Source organism: Megascapheus bottae, chromosome 11 (genome assembly GCF_031878675.1).
Source record: "Megascapheus bottae isolate mThoBot1 chromosome 11, mThoBot2.hap1, whole genome shotgun sequence".
Lineage (NCBI taxonomy): Eukaryota > Metazoa > Chordata > Mammalia > Rodentia > Geomyidae > Megascapheus > Megascapheus bottae.
In genome coordinates, this window is record NC_143519.1 from 22,626,023 (window position 1) to 22,648,968 (window position 22,946).

General features: G+C 34.3%; 1 protein-coding gene and 1 long non-coding RNA gene across 11 annotated transcripts in view; one reads left to right on the forward strand and one right to left on the reverse strand.

The window, feature by feature from the left end:
- Mycbp2 (MYC binding protein 2) overlaps window positions 1-22,946 on the forward strand; it is a 243,921-nt gene that overhangs the window by 170,400 nt on the left and 50,575 nt on the right. For 5 of the 10 annotated variants that reach the window (XM_090342005.1, XM_090341998.1, XM_090342000.1 and 2 more), the window contains 5 exons: window positions 957-1,079; window positions 3,835-4,014; window positions 17,872-19,515; window positions 20,845-21,014; window positions 22,349-22,593. In XM_090342005.1, coding sequence (XP_090198131.1) covers window positions 957-1,079; window positions 3,835-4,014; window positions 17,872-19,515; window positions 20,845-21,014; window positions 22,349-22,593 — 2,362 coding nt within the window. Of the gene's footprint in view, window positions 1-956; window positions 1,080-3,834; window positions 4,015-12,948; window positions 13,051-17,871; window positions 19,516-20,844; window positions 21,015-22,348; window positions 22,594-22,946 lie in introns of all 10 variants that reach the window. The other 5 variants (XM_090341999.1, XM_090342007.1, XM_090342002.1 and 2 more) reach the window with 3 other exon arrangements.
- Window positions 10,344-16,195, reverse strand: LOC150056819 (uncharacterized). Its single transcript, XR_016537092.1, has 3 exons — window positions 16,110-16,195; window positions 12,856-13,082; window positions 10,344-10,410 (listed from the first exon to the last, which is right to left on the reverse strand). It is a non-coding gene; the product is annotated as an uncharacterized LOC150056819 (long non-coding RNA).

Below are 22,946 nucleotides of genomic sequence, written 5' to 3' on the forward strand. Positions count from 1 at the left end.
GTTTACTAGCTATGTCCTTTGCTATACAAAAGCTCTGCAGTTTAATCCAGTCCCACTTATCCAGCCTTTACACTAGACCTCCTTGGCACAGGTCGAAACTTTCTTAATAAGGACCAAGAATCACAACAAGTCAGAGAAATTTTATTTTTTAATATGTGGATTGTGAGTCTGTTTTGGCCAGACACAAAGTTTTATCTAATTTAAAATACTCTGTGAGTGAAAATATTTTTTATACCAGATACCTGGAAATGTTGAGGATACTTGTTTCTACTTGAGTACCTATATACAAAATGATTTTTATTTTTTTTGTCAAAAGCTTTTTCGTTCAAAGCTAGTGCCCTGCCACTTTGAGCCACGGTGTCGTTTCTGGTTTTTTGGTGGTAATTGATGATAAATGTTTCATAGACTTTCCTGCCCAGCCCGGTTTTAAACCATGATCCTCAGATCTCAGCCTCCTAAAAGCTAGGATTACAGGCATGTTCCCTCAGTGCCTGGCTTACAAAACCATTTTGATTTCTACTTTATTGAGTGTTTCACTTTAGTTTTGTGATGTGCTCTTGTATATCTTATTTACAGATAATTTACTTATCCATAAATGTTAATATGTGTTTAATAATGTATCCTACAAGGAAAGTAAATTGGTTAAAGAACATCTTATGTGCTCTGTCATTGTTTTATGTATATATATATATATATATATATGTGTGTGTGTGTATGTCATATGCTATGTCTATATTACATATATATCAGATGCTGTATCAATATTGCATGTATGTTATAGGCTCTGTCAGTGTTAAGCAGACCGAAGTAGGAAATAGGAAAATCAGAGCTTAAATATAAGGATATTTTTTAACTCTAACCATCATAAAATCTTTCTTGAAGTTTTCTCTCTGATACCAGTAGAGAAAATTACCACATATGAGAGAGTAACGTTATAGTTGTTGCTTTTGTTCTAGAACAAGTTCTTCTGGATCAAAATTCTCAAACTCCTCCTCCAAGCCCCTTCTCGGTTCAAGCTTTTAATAAAGGGGCAACTTGCAGTGCCCAAGGATTTGATTATGGACTTGGAAATAATAAAGGTAAGTGTTGAAAACGAGGCTTTTCCTTATCTAACATTAGTAATTTATTCTTATTTCATTATTTGTTTGCCAATTAAAAATTAAAATTTGTCCTTAAAAAACTGATTATTTACAAAAGTGTTATTTTTCACTGTGTTTGGCCTGTTTTAAGTTTACGGGAGTTCTTGTTTAGATTTTTTTTCCTATTGTAAAAATAATCTCTTTAAATTTATATTCTAAAGATTCTATGTCCTTCTAGTAAAATAACTTTAATCATGAAACTGTTTTTAGGAGAGTAATGTTAGTGAGCAACAAAGGGCTTCTTTAAAAGATACACTTAAAATCAGAATATCAGCTTTAAATAGTACCACATATGAGCTTACATATATATGGTTTTAAGTTTCTAACCTGGTTATCTCCATTTAAAATTCCATGCAATGTTGTCTGAATTTAGTATGCTTCATGAAACTAAAACGTTTTAAAAGAAAAACCAAAAGCACCAAGCTATTTGAATATTATAGATCGATAGATAGCTAGATGGTAAATAGAAAGATAGTAGATAAATAAGAGACAAGTATTATAGTTAAAATAATCAATTCAGAAGAAATTGTATGAAATTTTACCCAAAATTGAATTTATGAGTAATTTTGATTATACCCTGTTTTTTCTTATATCCCAATCTTGGTAACACATGTTTGTGTAGAGAGGTAAAGTATCCCACATGGAAATAATGTGACTTTGCAAGTTTTTTTTTTAAGGTTAATTTGAAAAATTTGACTTCAGCAAACAAATACAGTGTTCTTTTACCTGACTTTTAGAGCAATTTAAAATGAATAATGAAAATAATTTTAAAATTACATAAATGTGTATAAAATGTTCGATTTTAAAATAAAACCATTTTCTATCAGATATTCTCATTATTATGAAGGAGAATTAGCTACATGTTTTGGCTCTGTTGTTTTACTCCTTTCACAAGCATTGGCATTTCCTGCTTGCTCTCTGCTAACTGATTTCTGTTTACTTAACCTCAAATGCTTGATATTGTTTACCTTCTCACTACTATTATCTACTCTTAAGCCAGATTCTTATGTTTACTTTCTGCTATGTACTTCTGTAATAATCTGCTTTAAAGCCATGTTTTATTCAAATTGTATGCTTTCAGTTGCTAAAGTATCTCAGTCATTATATTAATTTCTCACTGCACATCAGTATTTAAAATATAGTTCATCAAAATCCCATAAAAATAAAACAACTAGTAAGAATGACAAAACTTATTCAAAATACTTATTTATCAGAAATAACAAGTATTTTTTAAATTTAATTTTGTGAAGACTGCTCAAAACTATCATATAGTTCATAATCTCAACTAGACTCTTTTATCTGTAAAATACTTTCTGTAATTTTAGCATTTATACTCAATTGTAGCTACATCCATAGTTCTTTCCTTGTAAATCTATCCCTTCTTCATGTGCCAGTTAAAATTTGCACCTGTTATACTATTTAGAAAATACCACTAGAAAGACTTCCTAGTTTCTGCTTCATCTAGTCTGGATGGGGGACTACTCCTCAGTACAACTGAAACTATTCTGACAAATAAGAATAAATTATATTATGTTGTTTCATATTCTTAAAATATTTTATTAATGTCCTTCACATGTAATTATTAGTAAACATGGTAGAAATGCTATTTGAAGCACTGCTTAAACTTGGTAGTTCATATTCATTTTTATGTAATAGGAGTTACAGATTTTTATATTACCTGTCAAAGCAAAAGAGTTCATGATTTTAAAAATTATTTCTTTGGTAATAGCATTTTGTATGTGTGTGCTGGGCACTGTCCCTGAGCTTTTGTGTTCAAGAGTAGCACTTGAACTACAGCCTCTGGTTTATTACTGGTTCTAGGAGATAAGAGTCTTATGAACTTTCCTGACTGAGCTGGCTTAAAACAGTGATCTTTAGATCTCAGACTTCTGAGTAGCTAGCCTTATAGGCATAAGCCACCAGTGCCCTGATGGCAGTAGCAATTTATAAAAACAATTACTGATTGATAACTAATGGAGATATATTAAGTTAGAAATATATACTTTAAGCCAGGTATCAGTGGCTTATGCCTGTAATCCGCTAGCTACTCAGGAGGCTGAGATCTGAGGATGGTGGTTCATAGCCCAGGCACAAAAGTACTTCAGACTCTTATCTCCAATTAACCAATTAACTGGAAGTGGCACTGTAGCTCAAGTGGTAAAGTGGTAAACTTGAACTGAAGAGCTTGGGTACAGAGCTCAGTCCTAGAGTTCAAGCCCCACAACTGACCTTCCCCCCCAAAATATGCTTTATACCTTTAAACTCTCTATTATAAAGTAATCTAAATTATGATTATTTTCTACAAGAATTTTAACCAGATAAGGATTATCTGTATTTGACATCATTTACAATACCTATATTTTCATTGCATACTTACACTATCCAAACAACTTAAAGATTCTTGTTAAAGGAATCTGTATTCTCTTTATTGTTTAATCTTTATCCTCTCAGAAATAATGTGAAATGTTGCATTTAATTTTAAGTATTTTGGAAGGTGGAGTACTATATAAGATTTTGTGGAATGCCTCCACTGAAAAATAAAGAAAAACTAAATTAAACTGTGGGCAAAAGTTGCTCCCTAATTTAAGAACTTCTCTTTTTGAATTGGCATAGCTACATTTAGCATGTAATTTCTGAGTGTCATAAAGCACCATTTATATTGTCATTTTGGATGTTAATGAATAACAAGTTGTAGTTTTGACTGTTTTGCCCACTGCAGGTGACCAACTGAGTGCCATATTGAATTCCATTCAGTCACGACCCAATCTCCCAGCTCCTTCCATCTTTGATCAAGCTGCAAAGGCTCCCTCTTCCCTAGTACACAGCCCATTTGTGTTTGGACAGCCCCTTTCCTTCCAGCAGCCTCAGCTTCAGAGTAAGTCTGCCAGCCTTACTTGCCTCATCAAGCATTTCTGAAGCTTTCTCTGAGTTGTTCATCTAATTAGTTATCAACTCATCTGACTGGTTTCATTTAATGTTTTCCCTCCCTGATTTTTGAAGTATTTAAGCTATTCAGAGTTAAGAAGTTCTGTAGCTAAAGCATTTGCTTTTAAAAACTACACATTTTAGGGGCCGGGAATTTGGCCTAGTGGTTAAAGTGCTTGCCTAGCATGCACGAAGACCCGGTTTGATTCCTTGGTACCACATATATAGAAAAAGCCGGAAGTGGTGCTGAGGCTTAAGTGGTAGCGTTCTAGCCTTGAGAAAGTCCAAGGACAGTGCTCAGGCCCTGAGCTCAAGCCCAGGACTGGCAAAAAAAAAAACAAAAACTACACATTTTAAAATAAATGTAGTTACTAAAATATGACTCTATTTTGTATTATAATTCTAATATAAGTAAATATGCACTATAAAACATGTGAAAAAACATTTTTTTAATTTCAAATTTACTTTGTATATGCATGCTTATGCTAATCATCAGTTTTAGGTAATTCTCTTGTATTTTTGTTACGTTAAGATATGCTGTGAAAGAATACATCATTTCACTATACCAGTAGGCTAAATACAGAATGTATAAGTTTTTTTAAGCTAATTTTTTATCTGTGAACTATATTACAATTTAGGGTTCCAAATTTTCTCAAATTTTTATTTCCCCCCTTCTTTGTATCTTGTTAATATTAATACATTATAATGGTCATTTGATTCAAGATTCCATTTTGTCAGATTGCTCTAGCCCTTTATCTGTCATAGTAACTCACATTGGTTTAGACAGCAGACCCAAAGAACTACATTGAACTGAGTACCTTTCCTCTTAATAATTTCCTGAATTTTTCACATAATCAGCTCAGTGGTCCTACCAGTATAACAATAAATTTTTCTTCTCCACATTCAGTTCTCATGTCATCCATGTAAACACACTGATGGGATGAAATATCTTTTCAAAGGCTCAGCTTATACATTCATTTTCGATTGAAGTAAATGACTCTCTGCTTAAAGTACATTCCGACTGAGGCCTAGGTTATCTTTTCTACAAAAAGACTTTGATAGTTTTTATTATAACTAAAAAAACAAATGTTAGGGCTGGGAATGTGGACTATTGTTTGAGTGCCTGTCCAGCATGCATGAAGCCCTGGGCTTGATTCTTCATTACCACATCCACGGAAAAAGCCAGAAGTGGTGCTGTGGCTCAAATGGGAGAGCACTAGCTTTGAGAAAGCCCAAGGACAGTGCCCAGGCACTTAGTTAAAGCCCCGAGACTTAGTTAAAAGAAGAAGAAGAAGCATGGTAGCAGAGTTTGTTTTTAACAACATAGTTAGCAAACTCTGATATTCCTTATTACATTTTGTGCTTAAGGTAAAGTATATATAAAAATATCTGAGTTGGGCCGGGAGTTTGGCCTAGTGGTTAAAGTGCTTGCCTAGCATGCACGAAGACCAGGGTTTGATTCCTCGGTACCACATATATAGAAAAAAGCTGGAAGTGGTGCTGAGGCTCAAGTGGTAGAGCTCTAGCCTTGAGAAAGTCCAAGGACAGTGCTCAGGCCCTGAGCTCAAGCCTAGGACTGGCAAAAAAAAAAAAAAAAATCTGAGTTGATAATGTACAGTAGACATGTTTAGTGCAATTAGTTTGGACATTTAATTGCTATCAATTTGTAGCTTATCTCTACTCATTTATACTATTCATTTCAATGTTTCCCTTTTTCCTGGAAGCTTTGGGCTTTTTAGGTTCTACTATTTGAGCCATCTCCCAAGCCTTCTTTGCTTTAACTATTTTTCAGTTTATTAAATGTGTGTTTACATTTATAGTCACCACTTGTACTAAAGAATATATTTAAGTACTTTAATATGTTCTCATTTGAGAGCACATCTGAGTTTTCCATGTTACAGGAAAAGAGGCTATGATTTAGAGATCCTAGATAATTTTCCTTAGAAAATCTGTACTACAAAAGACATGTTTTAAATATTCAGCCCTGATTAGATAAATAAGGTGAAGTTTATTCTTTGGTATGTGTTTTTACCTTTTCTGTTTGTAGTTCCAACATGTAGAATGTTAGCTTTGATTAGACAGATTATCCTTTCTCTTTTATAATTTAATTTTTAAAATATAGCTGTAGTTTTAAAGGGAAAATGCAACATTTGTAAGTGAATGCTGTATTTCAAGTCACTAGATTAACTACACAAATTCTAAAGAAATATATATGAACTACCCACATTTTAACTATGGTATATCTTTGAGCATTGTTTTTAGTAACACCGTGGAAATTTTTTTCCTGTTTTTCTTTTCACTCTTCGCTGGAATTTAAAATAGTCTGATTGTTTTTAAATTAGCAAACTGCTATCTAGTTTTTAGAATTGGCAAGCACTGTTTTATGTTTTTAAAAAATAAAAATATTATGAAGAAGGTTCTAGAGAAAAGTATAGAGAACCTGAGTAGCATAAACTAGGATAAACATCAAAAGAGTGTAGAATAAACATCAAAAGAGTGTTGAGAGCCTGGATCTGGTGACGCATTCCTGTAATCCTAGATTCTCAGGAAGCTGAGATATAGTTCAAAGCCAGCTAGGACTGTAATGTCTGTGAGACTATCTCCAGATAACTACCAGAAAACTTGAAGTGGAGCAGTGTTTTAGAGTAGTAAGCTAGTGAGCCTTGAGCAAAAGAGCTCAGGGACAGGATAGCAACCTGAGTTCAAGCACCACAACGACAGAAAAGGAAAACAAAACAAAAAACACATAGAGGACCAAGAGTAAAAATACTTAGGTAGTTATATACACAGGACACACTAAACAGAGTTGTGAGGCCAGCATCTTACTACTTAAGATTTAGGAAGATATTTGTCTTAGAAAACCAATCTGTCATGATAATTGTTAGATTATCTTCCTCAGATTTAAGAAAATCTACACCTTCAACAGGTACTATAACATACGATGGTAAAATCAATTTGTACTGTTAAGGAACCTAATATGCTATCTAGATGAGAGATTTCTTGGTCTGTTGCCCAGTGTTAGCTGGAAAGTATAAGAGTTAAATATGAGAGTCTACTGAATGACTTAGGGATTTTTTTTTGTAGGGGGGTGTCAGCTGTGGGACTTGAACTCTGGGTCTGGGCTCTGTTCCTGATCTCTTCAGCTCAAAACTTCTGGTTTTCTGGTGATTAGTGGGAGATAAGAGTCTCATGGAGTTTTTAGTGCCTGGGCTATCTTTGAACAGTGATCCTCAGCCTCCTGAGTAGCTAGGATTACAGTGGTGAGCCACTGCACCTGGCCTAAATGTCTTTCTTTTCTTTCTCTTCCTTCCTTCCTTCCTTCCTTCCTTCCTTCCTTCCTTCCTTCCTTCCTTCCTTCCTTCCTTCCTTCCTTCCTTCCTTCTTTCTGTCACTTGTAGGGCTTGAACTGTGGGTTTGGGCACTGTCCTTGAGCTCTTCAGCTCAATACTACCACCCTACCCCTTAAGCCACAATGCCATTTCACCTTAGCAAATGTTTTTGCTATTTGTTTTTTTCTTTTTGTGTCTCAGATACCTTACATAGATTGTAAGAAAGGGGGAAGATAAGAGTTCACTTCATTCAGACTATTTTACACATATATCACAGGCCATTCTGATCATCTGTACTTCTTAGTGTTTGTTAGACACCAAGGACACAAAATTTCATATCTACCCCAGAAAGTAAGTTTTTGTTGTTGTGGTTTGTTGTGGGGCTTGAACTCTAGGCCTGGGTGCTGTCCCTGAGTTCTTTAGCTCACAAGGAGTAATACTTTTTAAAAAGGAATGAAACAAACTCCCTGTACTTCCACTTTTATTGTTCCTCGTTTCAAAGCAGTAGATTGATACCTATGTTTTAAATCTTTCTCAAGATATTACTTTTTAAATAGCTTATCCGAAAGTACTTTTTCTCTTGTGGTTTATTTTAGCTGTCTCTGTGCTAAGCATTATTGCAGTCACTTCTGGAAGCATGACGTGGTTGTGGTTAATATTAGTGCCTTGGATCAAAGAATCTGATTTCTCTGATATATATATTTGCCACATTTTTCACTTCACAAATAAGCATTTTGTGAAAAGCAGCATCCTTATTGTATTTTTTTAACTTCTATTTCTCCAGTTTTCTTATGTCTTAGTTGTTATTTTAAAAAATATCTATCTGATCTTGGAATTTGTGGTGATCATTTTTTTCTAAGTCTTGAGTCCATACGCATTACATTATAATCACAATTTTTCATCTGAACTATCCTTAAGTAATATTTTCCCTCATGTTATATCCTTTAAATGTCTAGACATTTACTATCTATTTAGAAGTATACTTAAGTATGTCTTATTCAAGTACAATTATGTTTAGAAGTCATTTAAAGAAATATAATTGGGAGATAATCTGTTTTATCCCTTTTCCCATCCTCCTTTTTTTTCCTTTTTTTTTTTTTTTTTTTTTTTTTTTTTTGCCAGTCTTGGGCTTAGACTCAGGGCGTGAGCACTGTCCTTGGGTTTTTTTCTCAAGGCTAGATCTCTACCACTTGAACCACAGCACCACATCTGGCTTTTTCTATGTATGTGGTACCCAGGAATCGAACCCAGATCTTTGTGCATGCTAGGCAAGCACTCAACCAGTAGGCCAAACTTCTGGCCCCTCCCATCCTCCTTTCTATATTCAGATCATATTTATTAATTTTACAGTCTAGTAAAAAGGCTATTTTTATTCTATCCTTAAATGGCATTTTTTTCTTTAAGCCTTTTAGGATATTAATTTTCTATAAGTGAATTCTAATTCTTATTTCATTGTTGTCATCAGAATACCTGATAAAAATAACCCAAAGGAGGCAGGATTTATTTTAGCTCTTGGTTAACTGGGTTTCGTCTATCATTGCAAGGTGTAGTGAACCAGAGCAATTCATATTATGCTGGCTGTATATCAGAGCAAAGAGGATACAATGACCAGAGCAGGATATAGATTGCCAAGAACATATCTCAGTGACCTTCTGCTCCCTACTATTCCAATTCTCCATCTCCTATTAATGCCATCATGTGTATCTATCAATGGATTAAGCCATTCATGAAGTTCAAGCCCTCTGGACTTGGAATGATCTTAGAAAGTCCACACAGAAATTTTAGAAATGTGCTTTAGTAATCTATTAGGTGATTTTCAGTCCAAACATGATTACAAGACTTCCTGCATATTTACATGCTTTTCTTAATAAATTTAACACAAAAATACTGAATGAACTTATTTAGCACTGATATTTTTTTTTTGCCTGTTGAGCCTTGAACTCAGGGCCTGAGCACTGTCCTTGGACTTTCTCAAGGCTAGACCTCTACCACTTGAGTCACAGCACCATTTCTGGCTTTTTCTATGTATATGTGGTACCAAGGAATCATTTGGTTTTTGTGCATGCTAGGCAAGCACTCCACCACTCTGTCGAACTCCCAGCCCTCTTTTTTTTTTTAATGTGATTCATAACCTTTATTTTATTTTTCTTTTTGTATTGTCAGGATAGCATTTAGAGGGGTTGCAGTTATATTATCAGGCAATGGGCACATTACTTCTTCAACATTGATACCCCTTCTCATGTTTTCCACCCACTTTCCTTTCCCCAGCCCCCTCACAATCACCATGTTTTCCCCTTCCTTTCCCTATTTTAGCACTAAATCTAAATCTGTCAGTCTATATAACTGCCTTAATTAAGGGTATATAACAATTATCATCATCAACAATTCATGCCACTTTAAACTCTGGGTCACAATATGACAGTTTTTTAAATTTCTTCTGGATTAAACTTGTATAAATAAAGTCAGCAGGGTCTTGAAAATCATGAGTTTAGCCCTGTAATATATCTGTTAAAGTAAAATGAGAGAATTCACCTTACTGAAATATTATATCCTTTGCATCTATATTATTTTAACTTATCTTTTTTTTTTTTTTTGCCAGTCCTGGGGCTTGAACTCAGGACCTGGGCATGGTCCTTAGGCTTTATCTTTTCAGGGCTAGTGTTCTATTCTATCACTTGAGCCATTGCACCACTTTTGTCTTTTTCTTTTCTTTTCCTGGGTATGTGGTACTGAAGAATTGAACCCTGGGCTTTTTGCATGCTAGGCAAGCACTCTACAACTAGGCCACAGTCCTAGCCCCTATGTAATATTTTTAAAGTAGACTTTATCGTGAATTCAAGTTTATTCTCTGAAAGTATCTTTAATTGTACAATCTTTTACTGTACAATGGAGTTGCAATTTAGCATGGCAATTATGAGTACAGTGCAGTACATCTTGATCAATTTAACCCTTTGATAATTCTCCAGTCCAGTCCTACTTCACCTATTTCCTCAGTTTTGAATTCAGTGTCTTTCAAACTAGAAAATAAAATGAACAGAGGAATTTAATATTCAGATAAAAAACAAGGAAGAAATGGACAATAAAGAAGTAACTTAGAAAAAATTCTGATTTTTTTCATTGTTTTAGTATCCTCTTTAATTAACTATATAATTCCTTAAAGAATTAGTTTTATGGGAGCTGAATTAAATAACTCAACTATAGAATTAGACTTTTTAAGTGTGAGGATTTAATCCCTATCAAATGATATTTAAAGAAGTAATTAACTTTTCATTCATAATAATGTATTTTAAACATCATTTTCTTTAATCAGAATTTCTTTAAGTTAGCAAATATAGCTTTATCAGAATATGTCTAAATAGAAACAAGCTAAATGTTTAGTGTGTAAAACACGGGTTGTTCCTAGTCCATTTAATTTCTCCAGTCATTTAGCAATAGACTTTATTTTAAAATAGTTGTTCCTATTTACTCTGAATTATACCCAGAATACAGTCTAAAAGTCTTTGTCACATATTGAAAAAGTCTGTTAGGGGATTTTCCAATAATATGTCAGTAATCCTTTACCTTGCATGTGTCTTTGTAGTGTCTCCCATTTTCTGTTTATGTATGCTTACACTTAAAATGGTATTCTCTAGAATTCTTGCTCATGTACCCTCTGCTGACAGAACTTAGAACATGCCTGGACACTTCCCAGACACTGATCCTCTGAATTCTTTCAGAAGCTACCACCTTCATAGTTTATCTAATGAGGAATAGAAATATATTACCCTCCTGATATTCTCAATATTAGCTGCAAATTATGAGTAAGATAATAAAAGTGAGCCAGCAACTACACCCAGACAAATTGAGGGAAGACTTTCTTCTTCCGTGCTCATATCCTGGTAACTTTGACATTTTAAAAACTAGAGAAGCCACTACCAAGCATTTTGGGCACTGATGTTTCACAACCTGATCTTGAGGTCACAAGACTCTGAATTACTTCAAATTCAGTTATGACCTTGTCATTGAATCCTATTTGTGTTTACAGAACAAAACAATAGTGACCGTCACACTACCATCGGAATCTTGGTAAGAGTGCACCTTCCCAGCAAATGATGTACTGTTTTATGGAATAAAGTCATCTTGATGAGAGAGAATTTAAAAAAAAAAAAGGTGATCCAGGTGAATAGCTCAGGTAGAAGAAAGAATACTTAGCATTCTGTTGACAGAAAAGAACAATAATAAATAAAAAAGATTCCTTTGCAGAGCCTTGTACCTATTGAGTTTTACAGATTTGCTGTTTTTAACTTAGGTCAGGATTGTTTTATGCCATATATATATATATATATATATATATATATATATATCTGTCCACTCCCATTCTCTCTTGACCCACTGCAATTGTGCTTTCATTCCCATATACAGAAACTGCCTTGGTCAGCCTGTGATTTTCCTCTTACCAAATTCACTTGTCAATTCTAAATTGTCATTTTACTTGATTCATCAGCAGTATTTGACAGACCTCTGTCTTTGATCTCTTCTTGAAATGTTTTCATTTGCCTGGTGAGTGTTGCCTGCCTCACTGACTGTTCATATCTAGTCTTCTTATATGTTCTTACATATTCTTTATTCTTTTGGATAAAGGGGAAAAATGCCTTCTGTAGACCTAACTCCCTAAATAGCTTATCCAGTCATAGAATGTTACCATCTGACTTATACTTACATGTTCATTGTATATTAGTCACACATTCATGTGTATCTCCTGCATAAGAACAGGAACTTGGTTTTTGTTCATCTTTTTATCTCATGTCTAGAACAATATCTAGTGCATAATACACAATATTCTTATATTAAATGACTTCTTAATTTCTGAGTCATTCATCTTTTATTTTCCATGGTATTGAATCAATCAAAAATAACACTTTTACTATCCAGAGAAGTGTATATTAAGTTGGTTTCTATAAGAAAGTAATCTCATTATTTAAATTTATTTCAACTCAGTTAGTTTAATTGCTATGATAATTACACTGGGGTTTTTTTTGACAGATTTGCATAGTGCTTCTACTTAAATACTTTTTTCTGCATGGTAAATCATTAATATATGTAACTTTTTTAGTGAGTTGTAAGGTGGTTTTTCTTTTTTTGCTTTCTTTGTGTTGTGAGAAGTTTTATAAACAAAATTTAACATCTCAGAAATGTCACCATACACTCATTCTGGGATAAAAGTATTAATGGGTCCATTCAGAAAATCAGATGACAATAGGCTATACTGTAATCTTTCTTTTTCTTGCACCATTACTTACAGGTAAATGATGATTTACCTATAAATTTCTATTTGTAAGTAAATAATGAAATTTATGAAAGTTGAACTAAAATTAATTTGAGGTTTGTTTTCAGTTTTAATTTTATGTAAACTTACTGAAAATTTTAGAATATAAATTTAGCAGAATATAAACTATTATTAGCCACAGTTTATTGTTGCGTACCATTTGAAATGCTTTGTTTTTGCTTGTGTTCACTGCTAAATTTTTTTTCCCATTGAATCTGTGCTGCTTCTTTGCCAATGTTTTCCACTGTAGACTCTCCATCTCGCAACCTTGCTTCTCGTGAGCGCATTTACAAAACTTTTGGTGTAGCTGGGCCTGCCTCTGCTCTCTCATCTCTGTCTCACAAACTGAAGGGTGGGTATGCGTGCATCCATGGATGGGTCATCCTTAACAAATAAAGGAGGTGTCAATAAAAGAAGAGATAGTTCATCTCAGTCATTTTCATCCCATTCCATTTTTTCAAATTAAGATTTTATTTATGTGTTGAGGTGTCCTATGATGTTCTTATTCATATTAGAGTATAGAATATCTCACCTGCTATGCATGTTTTTAATCCATGGGTTAAATATTGTTTGTGCTTACTTTTAAACCTTTATGAAATTTTAGCAACTAAAATAAGCATATAGAAAGACATATCTAATTTGAGGACTTCAGTCATATCAGAATATGATGGTGTATATGTAATTCATAAGCAACATGGTGATCTATTTGAATATAGGATCTTACATGAGAATTCAATTACAAACATATGTAATTTTAAAATCATTTCTAACATTTGTGTTACAAATGATTTTTTTTTTGGTATCAGTCCTGGTGCTTGAACTTGGCCTGGACACTGACCCTGAGCCTTTTGTGCTCAAGGCTAGTACCCTACCACTTAGCTCACAATTCCACTTCTGGATTTTGCTGGTTAATTGGAGTCTCATGGGCTTTCCTGCCTGGGGTGGCTTCAAAGCAGTTTTCAGATCTCAGCCTCTACAGTAGCTAGCACTATAGGGATGAGCCACTGGTGCCTGGCCACTTTAGATTTTATGAGAAATACTTTGATAATTATGTCTTCAGTTTTTAATTTAATCTTAGTTATCTGAGAAATCTATCGTGATTTTCCTTACAGAATTTTCCTAGTGAATTAATTTTAATATTTTAAATATAGAAATGTTTTAGAAAAATTAAAAATATACCTTTAGTTCTTCACAGTACTGCAGATACTTGCTTCAATGTGTCTCACAGTTATATATTATTAAACTATAAACATCCTATACTTTAAAAAATTGTGCAAGTTAATATACTATATAAGCATAAGTAATTTATGTTTTCTTAAAAATAGTAAAATTGTTTATATTTTTCTTTGACAATTAAAAGTCATATATTAGAAGGTGAGTATATAAACAGTATATAAGATTATCTAAACTGATCTATATAGTATATTGAATTTTTTGCTAAATAGTGGCTTGTATTTGAAAGTATTATCAGCATAATGGCATATAATATTAGATTTATACTGCATGTTCTAACATGCCATATTATATTCTAGATGTTATCATATAAACTGATTATTTTTAATTTAATCAAAAATTTTCAGTGGATGAATACGTAGCATTTAATATGTTCAATAACATATAATTTGTTTGAGTGCACTGAATTTCTACCTTGTTCTATATTATTTCTTCAGGATTTCTTTGAAGTTAGAATTTTTTACCTATTGTTTAAACAGTATATGTTATGGGGCTGGGAGCATAGCCCAGTGGTAGAGTGCTTGCCTTGCATGCACAAAGCCCTGGGTTCGATCCACGGTACCACATACATAGAAAAAGCTGGAAGTGGTGCTATAGCTCAAGTGGCAGAGCACTAATCTTGAGCAAAATATGTCCAAGGGCAGTACCCAGACCCTGAGTTCAATCTCCACGACTGGAAAAAAAAAGTATATATTATAAATATAGTCATCAAACTAGGTGATGAATATGAAATATTAAATGTGACTTGAAAAGGTTTTTTTTCAGCAAAGTATTTGTTTATACTTTGATATTCAAGGGCAAATACAACATGTTAAATTTTAGCAGTTTTTGCAAATAAGCTGTGAACACTTTTGAAAGAAGATAAACACTTTTGAAAGAAAATAAGTGGATTTACCTCACTTTAAAAACAACATATTTATGGACTTTCCTACTCAGGCTGGCTTCAAACTGTGATCCTCAGATCTCAGCCTCCTGAGTAGCTAGGATTACAGGCATGAGCCACTAGTAACTGGCTTGAAAAGTGATTGTGGAAAGCTTTTCTCCCATTGTTTATGTACCTCAAGTAAGTAAGATATTTAGGTGTCATCAGTTCCAGATATTAGGAAAATTTTCACCTGTGTTATATGGATATAAATAAGGCATATACATGCCTGTGCTTTCTAATCCTCTTTTGCTCATATATAGCAAGCAAAATTCCTAATATTTGAAGATCTCATCCAACCAACCACAGGACATACTTATGAGATACTTCTATTACACTAAGAATTCATGGTTATTGGATTAAATATGTCAGTATGTGTTCACCATTCCATGCAACAGGTTTGCAGGCTTAGAATATATATGAGACAGGTATACCAAATATTTTTTTAAAAAGCATCAATTATGTCCTGATTGATAAGTATTTATGGTACCACTTCTCAATAAATTTGGTGAAAAAAAGTGATAAAAATTTTCCAGCTTGGGAAGGCTTGCCTCGTTATCACATATTCAGAAAAGGCCAGAAGTGGAGCTGTGGCTCAAATGGCAGAGTGCTAGCCTAGAGCAAAATTGTCCAACGACAGTACCCAGGCCTTGAGTTTCCCAGGACTGGCAAAAAAAAAAAAATTCCAGCTCTTAGATTAATAACAACAATTAATACTCTAATCATCACACGTTCAAAATTAGTGTCTTAGACCACCACATACAGTTACCAAATGCAATTTGTTTGTAATATTTACTCTATAAAATCAGCAACTGCTAAAACTATTTTTGAATAATTTGAAAGTTCTGTACTTAATTTACAAAGACCACGTCTATTTATCTGTATTCTCCCAAAATGAGTTCAATATTTGGAATTTCTTTTTTTCATTATTTTTGACCTATTCTTCCCTAACTGTAGTCCAATCTCAAATTTATACAAAGCACTTCTAGGGTGGAAATATAAAATAGTCAACACTTGTCTGGCATACCCAATACCCTGGATCCAGACTCCAGAACAAAAAGTAAAGAAACATATATGCTAAATTTTATGGTGGAGTATTAAAGTTCTCAATACAATAGATTATATTTAGAATAGCTTTATTCATCCAAAGAATCAGACCGTTTTGTTAAAAAGTCGTATGTAACAAATGAAGCAAATATTCAGTTTCATCAGTCCACTCTACATGGCCATTTTCCCAGACCCAGTATTTGCCATACCCATTATTTCATTGCAGAATTATTCAGTTTGCATCAACATTTTCCCAACAATTACTGCACCTTTGTCTTGACATCTTGGGAGCCATAAGAAAAGAATCCAAATACTGTAGAATAGTACAAGGAAAAACTATTTGTTGAGCACCCACTGTATTCCAAGACCCTTTCTTAACATTGTTACATCATTAAAGAGTAACAGACAATCTGTCCAAGAGGACCTTCCTGAGGAGGACATGTCCTATGGCACTACTGTCCTGTGTAAACTCACACAGCAAACAGTTAATTTTCTACATCATCCAAGTTTGTTCTCAGAGAGAGAGAAGGACACACAGAGAGACAGAGAGACAAAGAGGGGTGAAATTATAGCTAGTTAAAATTATCTTTCTGCCTAGGAATCCTCTTCCCAAAGTATACATAATCTAACAAGGTTTATGCGTTTCAGTTTTTTTTAACAATTTCAGTTTGCCTTTTTGCTGACAACATTGTAGTAAGAGCTGGTGTTTTTATTTTTAAGGAGGCTAGGTAAATAGCCTGACTCTTAGTTACTCAGAGGAGAGCATAAAGTATCAGGAAAGATGGACACTGAGTGATTGATGGAATGCCAAAAACAAAATGGCATTCATATAGAATTATCCATTGCTTGACTGTAGAAAAGGGAGAACTTTTTTTTCTTTTTTTCTTTTTTGTCATTCTCCAGATTTGGCTCACAATTCATATTTCGACTATTCATTCTGAGATCCTTACTGTTCTTTACAGGGACTTTAAGTTCAGTGAGCTATTCATTTAAGCTTACCCAAGTTTTTTTTTCCATATATTTTATTGTAATTAATAGAAGGGTTACATTATATTCACCAGATAGAAGATTCATTACTTCACAAACATTGGTACCCTTTCTCATGTCTTGGTCCCCCTTTCCCTTCCCCACCTCCACTCCTCATCTTGTTTTCCCCCCTTCCCTATCCGATTTCAAATAACCAAATACACATATATACAATGTATCAGATAACAAGGTGAAATACTGTAACAATATGAGACAACAAAGGGACAGCAAAGAGATGAGAGATAACAGTACATTAAGAACAACAATCACTCATTATATGGCTTTTGTTTCTATATCCAAGTTTTTAAATACAGCAGGGTTATGTACAATAGACTTCCTGAATTACATGCAATTAAATATTAATTTTAGAATATTTATATGTTGATTATAAATCTAATTCAGTCATTATATTGTCTCCTGAGTAGCTTTCATAAGCCTAATGATATTTATTTGTACACTTGGAAACAATAAATGTATAAATTCAGTTCTCTAATCCAATAATATTCTAAGCCTTTGCCTTTGCCTTAGATTTCATTCTATGGGAAATTTTCTGTGCTTTTTTCAGGTGAAAATATTACATGTTTTTGTAATTTCTCATTTTAAAACCAATAATTCTTTTTTGTCTCCCTCTTTTTAGTCCCTCATTGAATATAAACCCTGATTATATGTTCTAGGGCTTAAGTTCATATTCCATAGTAGTTCATAAGTGCTATGTATTCACTCTTTTGCCTTCTATGGAACTCTAATAGTAGTAGTCATATAATGATGTAATATAAATAGTATGGGAACTATTTCTTCTTTTGGTTCCTTGATTCTTAAGGGATTTTTATATATGATAAGCAATAGAAACGTTGTAGTTTTACTTTTTTGTAAGTTTTAATGTTCACTGACTAAATTTTCAGTTGCTATTTATTAACAAGTTTCACTATGAAATGGAACACACAGGTGACCGAGGAAATGTGCCAACATCTTCTAGACCCGTTTCTACACCAGGAAAATCTGAACTGTCATCTAAACATAGCAGATCACTTAAACCTGATGGACGCATGAGTAGGACTACTACTGATCAGAAGAAGCCAAGAGGAACAGAAGGTTTATCTGCTAGTGAGTCCCTCATGTTAAAATCTGATGCTGCAAAGCTGAGGTCAGATTCCCATAGCAGATCATTATCTCCCAACCATAACACCTTGCAGACATTGAAGTCTGATGGGAGGATGTCTTCTGGCTTCAGAGCTGAATCCCCAGGACCAGGTTCTCGGTCATCATCTCCTAAGCCAAAGACTCTGTCAGCCAACAGATCTAGCCCTTCTGGTGCTAGTTCTCCACGCTCCTCATCACCACAAGACAAAAATCTACCTCAAAAAAGCACTACTCCTGTTAAGACAAAACTTGAGCCTCCTCGGGAACGTTCCAAATCAGATTCTTATACACTTGATCCAGATACCCTCCGCAAGAAGAAGATGCCCCTCACAGAACCCTTAAGGGGGCGATCCACATCACCAAAACCAAAATCAATACCAAAGGATTCTAAAGAGTCTCCTGGATCTGAAAACAGAGCTCCTTCTCCCCACGTGGTACAGGAGAACCTTCATAGTGAGGTAGTTGAAGTTTGTACTTCAAGCACTTTAAAAACAAATAGCCTAACAGATAGTACCTGTGATGAAAGTAGCGAATTTAAGAGTGTGGATGAAAGTTCAAATAAGGTTCATTTCAGCATAGGAAAGGCTCCATTGAAAGATGAACAGGAAATGAGAGCATCCCCCAAAATAAGTCGAAAATGTGCTAATAGGCACACCAGGCCCAAGAAAGAAAAATCTAGTTTTCTTTTTAAAGGAGATGGATCCAAACCTTTAGAGCCAGCCAAGCAAGCCATGTCTCCATCAGTAGCAGAATGTGCCAGAGCGGTCTTTGCCTCTTTCCTCTGGCATGAAGGCATAGTACATGATGCAATGGCTTGTTCTTCTTTCCTAAAATTTAATCCTGAACTTTCCAAAGAACATGCTCCTATAAGGAGTAGTTTGAATAGTCAACAGCCCACAGAGGAAAAGGAAATCAAGCTGAAAAATAGACACTCATTGGAAATATCCTCTGCTCTGAATATGTTTAATATTGCACCTCATGGACCTGATATATCTAAGATGGGAAGCATCAACAAAAATAAGGTGTTGTCTATGCTTAAGGAACCACCCCTGCATGAAAAGTGCGAGGACGGAAAATCTGAAACCAGTTTTGAGATGTCCATGCATCACCCAGCGAAATCTAAGTCTCCTCTGCCCTTAACATTACAACACTTAGTGGCTTTTTGGGAAGATATTTCTTTGGCTACTATCAAAGCTGCTTCTCAGAATATGATTTTTCCAAGTCCTGGTTCCTGTGCAGTCCTTAAAAAGAAGGAGTGTGAAAAAGAGAACAAAAAAGCCAAAAAGGAAAAAAAGAAAAAAGAAAAGACAGAAGTTAGGCCTAGAGGCAATTTGTTCGGTGAGATGGCTCAGCTGGCAGTAGGAGGACCAGAAAAAGATACCATCTGCGAGTTGTGTGGTGAATCACATCCTTACCCAGTGACCTACCACATGAGACAAGCTCATCCAGGTAAGTCATGTTGATAGACAGTAGACAGACAAAACTTTATTTTTAATGAACTATATTATTTCTGTGAGTTAGGTCAAAGTAATCGAAAACTATTGCCCATAATTTATATCATATCTTTAAAGTATATTATCAGAGTAATTGATTTTGTGAAAAACTGATAAATTCTAATAGGCAATGTAGTGCTAGTTTAATATAGTAAAAGTATATTGTTTTACAGTATAAATCATATCATTAGGCAAATGCTCTACCACTTGAGCAGCCAGCCCAGAAATATTTCTCTTTTTTTTTTTTTTTGCACCCACCCATTTCTCATTTTTTTAATGTTTCATTTGGTACCCATGAGAATGCTTTCAAGGTTTTGTACAATGGATGGAATGACCTGACCAAACAACAGATCCCATGTTAGATCTTCTTCAGTTTTAGTTTTACTGTTTGACGCTGCAAGTTGAATAAATTGTGCTTTCTTTTTATAGGGATTTTCCAGAGGAAAATAAAACCTGATACTTTGTTAGAAAGCTATTTTGAATAACTATAAGTATTTCTATAACAAAATATTTCACAATTCATCTAAAACACATATGGTTAAATTTTTCTCTTTCTATATTTTACTCCCCACATATCCTGTAAATATAAACATAACTGAAAATTTATCATTCTTAAGATTTCCTCTTGTCTGTTTTTTTTACATTCTTAAGTAATTCTAAAAATATTCACATCTTATACTTTTCTCTTTTTTTGACTGTGTAATGGACTTTTTTTATTCTTTTTTTCATTTTTTTAATTGTAATTAATAGAAGGTTACATTATATTCGCCAGATAGAAGGTGCATTAATTCACATACTTTGATACCCTTTCTCATGTCTTGGTCCCCATTTCCCTCCCCCCACCCCCACCCCTCATCTTGTTTTCCCCCCTTCCCTATCCAATTTCAAATAACCAAATACAAATATATCCTATATATCAGATAACAAAGTGAGATACTGTAGCAATATGAGATAACCAAGGGACAGCAAAAGAGATGAGAGATAACAGAGTACATTAAGGACAACAATCACCCATTATATGGCTTTTGTTTCTATATCCTAGAGGTCCTTTCATTTAGCGTCATACTATATACATTTCTTAATCTGCTTATTAGAAATAAAACATCTTTGATATTTTACATATCATTTAATAAGGTTTTTTTTCAGACATGCATGCTGTTTTTCTGATAATCACCTGAAAAAAGAAAATGAAATTCTTGTTTCAGTATTTTGCTGGCTTTAAGAAGGCAAATCTGTCAAAATACACAAAATATATTAAATGCATATTTTTAATTATCATTTCAAGGTTGTGGCCGTTATGCTGGTGGCCAAGGTTACAATAGCATTGGACATTTTTGTGGAGGATGGGCTGGTAACTGTGGTGATGGTGGCATAGGAGGAAGCACTTGGTACCTGGTCTGTGATCGCTGCAGAGAAAAGTACCTCCGTGAAAAACAAGCTGCTGCAAGGGAGAAGGTATTTTTATTCTACTGTGAGATCCAATGCTAATGAAATGGACATACTTTGTAAGAATCCCTTTACAATCATATTATTTATTAAGTCAGTTGACTTCAAGTAGTGAAAACTAAAATTTGCTTTTATATTAAAAATAATATTCAAATTTGTATTTGTACTAGTCAACTAATTTTAATTAAACAGTAAATTATGTTAAGATAGCACAAAACAATTATTACATATGACTTAATGACACATATTAGTTTTGAATTTTTAAGTTGCTCATTACTATTTGTTATCTACACATTATCTATCTATCTATATACACACACATAAATTCTACTCTTCACCTTTATTTTTACTCTTCTCTCTCTTTTTTTTTTTTGCAAGTCCTGAGACTGCAGCTAGAACTCAGGGCCAGGCTTGAACTCAGTCAGGAGGCTTGAATTCAGGGCCAGGATACTGTCCTTGGGCTTTCTCTAGGCTAGCACTCTACCACTTGAGCCACAGCACCATTCCCCACCTTTTCTGTGTATGTGATACTGAAGAATTGAACTCAGGGGTTCGTACTTGCAAGGCAAGCACTCTTCTACTAGGTCACACTCCTGGCTCTCTTTACTCTTCCTTTTTGACTGTTGTTTCTCTATTCTTTACTGTCTCCTTTTCTGTAACACCTAATTATATGTAGGAGTCATGGAAACTGAAGATCATTCCCACTAGTGAGACACTGCACCAGACTTTTCCAGAAATCCCCCCCTTTTGTTACTATAGTATTTGTGATTACATTTAGATTTAAGTAGTAGGGTTTTAAGTTTCCTCAAGGAAAGAAAAGAAACACAGTTTTTAAGCCAGAGTGGTGGCTCATGCCTATAACCCTAGCTACTTAGGAGGCTGAGATCTGAGGATTGCAGTTCAAATCCAGCCTGTGCACTGACATTGTGAGACTCTTACCTCCAATTAACCACCAGAAAACTGGAAGTGGTGCTGTGGCTCAAGGGTAGGGTAGTAGCCTTGAGCTAAAGAACTCAGGAACGGCATTCAGGTCCAGAGTTCAAGCCCCCCATAACTGATAACAAAACAATAACTACGACAGTTTTTGTACTTTACAAAATAGTTTCAATGAGTTCAGGTGAAACATGGAGTAAACACTATTTTAGTAATCACTGTTATTGTTTTTAAATAGTTCTGGATATCACTTTTTGATCTTCTGACCAAAATCAGGTATCAAGTATAATATCACTTCTTACCAGTTTAAAGTAGTTAGAGAATGTTCAATAATTTGTGTTAATACGTAGCTTAAAGAATCATTTTTTTTATTAAGTAGGAGAAGGTCATTTCAGTTCTTTCATTGCCAGGTGAAACAGTCTCGGAGAAAGCCAATGCAAGTGAAGACCCCACGAGCCTTGCCCACCATGGAAGCTCACCAGGTGATCAAAGCCAATGCCCTCTTTCTGCTGTCCCTGAGCAGTGCAGCAGAACCAAGCATTCTGTGCTACCACCCTACAAAGCCATTCCAGTCTCAGCTGCCCAGTGTGAAAGAGGGCATTTCCGAAGATCTTCCCGTGAAAATGCCTTGTCTCTACCTGCAGACATTAGCTAGGTAATAACACTGTGTCCTTTTAGTTTTTAATCACTTTTGGTGTTAATAGCTCTTACTGGTTAATTTTATAAAATAGGTCAGTATTTCTTCTGGCTACCTACACTTCATTTGATATGTTATGTACTAAAGAAACGTTATTTTCTGACTTATCCTGCTTAACACATACATAACTACTAAGATGTACATTTTATGGATGTGGTCATTTCCTGTAAAAAAATATATATGTTTTAGAATGGAATACTAGAGCTCTATTGTTTTTGTTCTCTGATGAGGTGACTTCAGCTTGTTAATAATGAAAATACTAAAATGAAAAAGTAATAATGTTTCCTGTTATAGTCTTCCTTTAAAAAGAA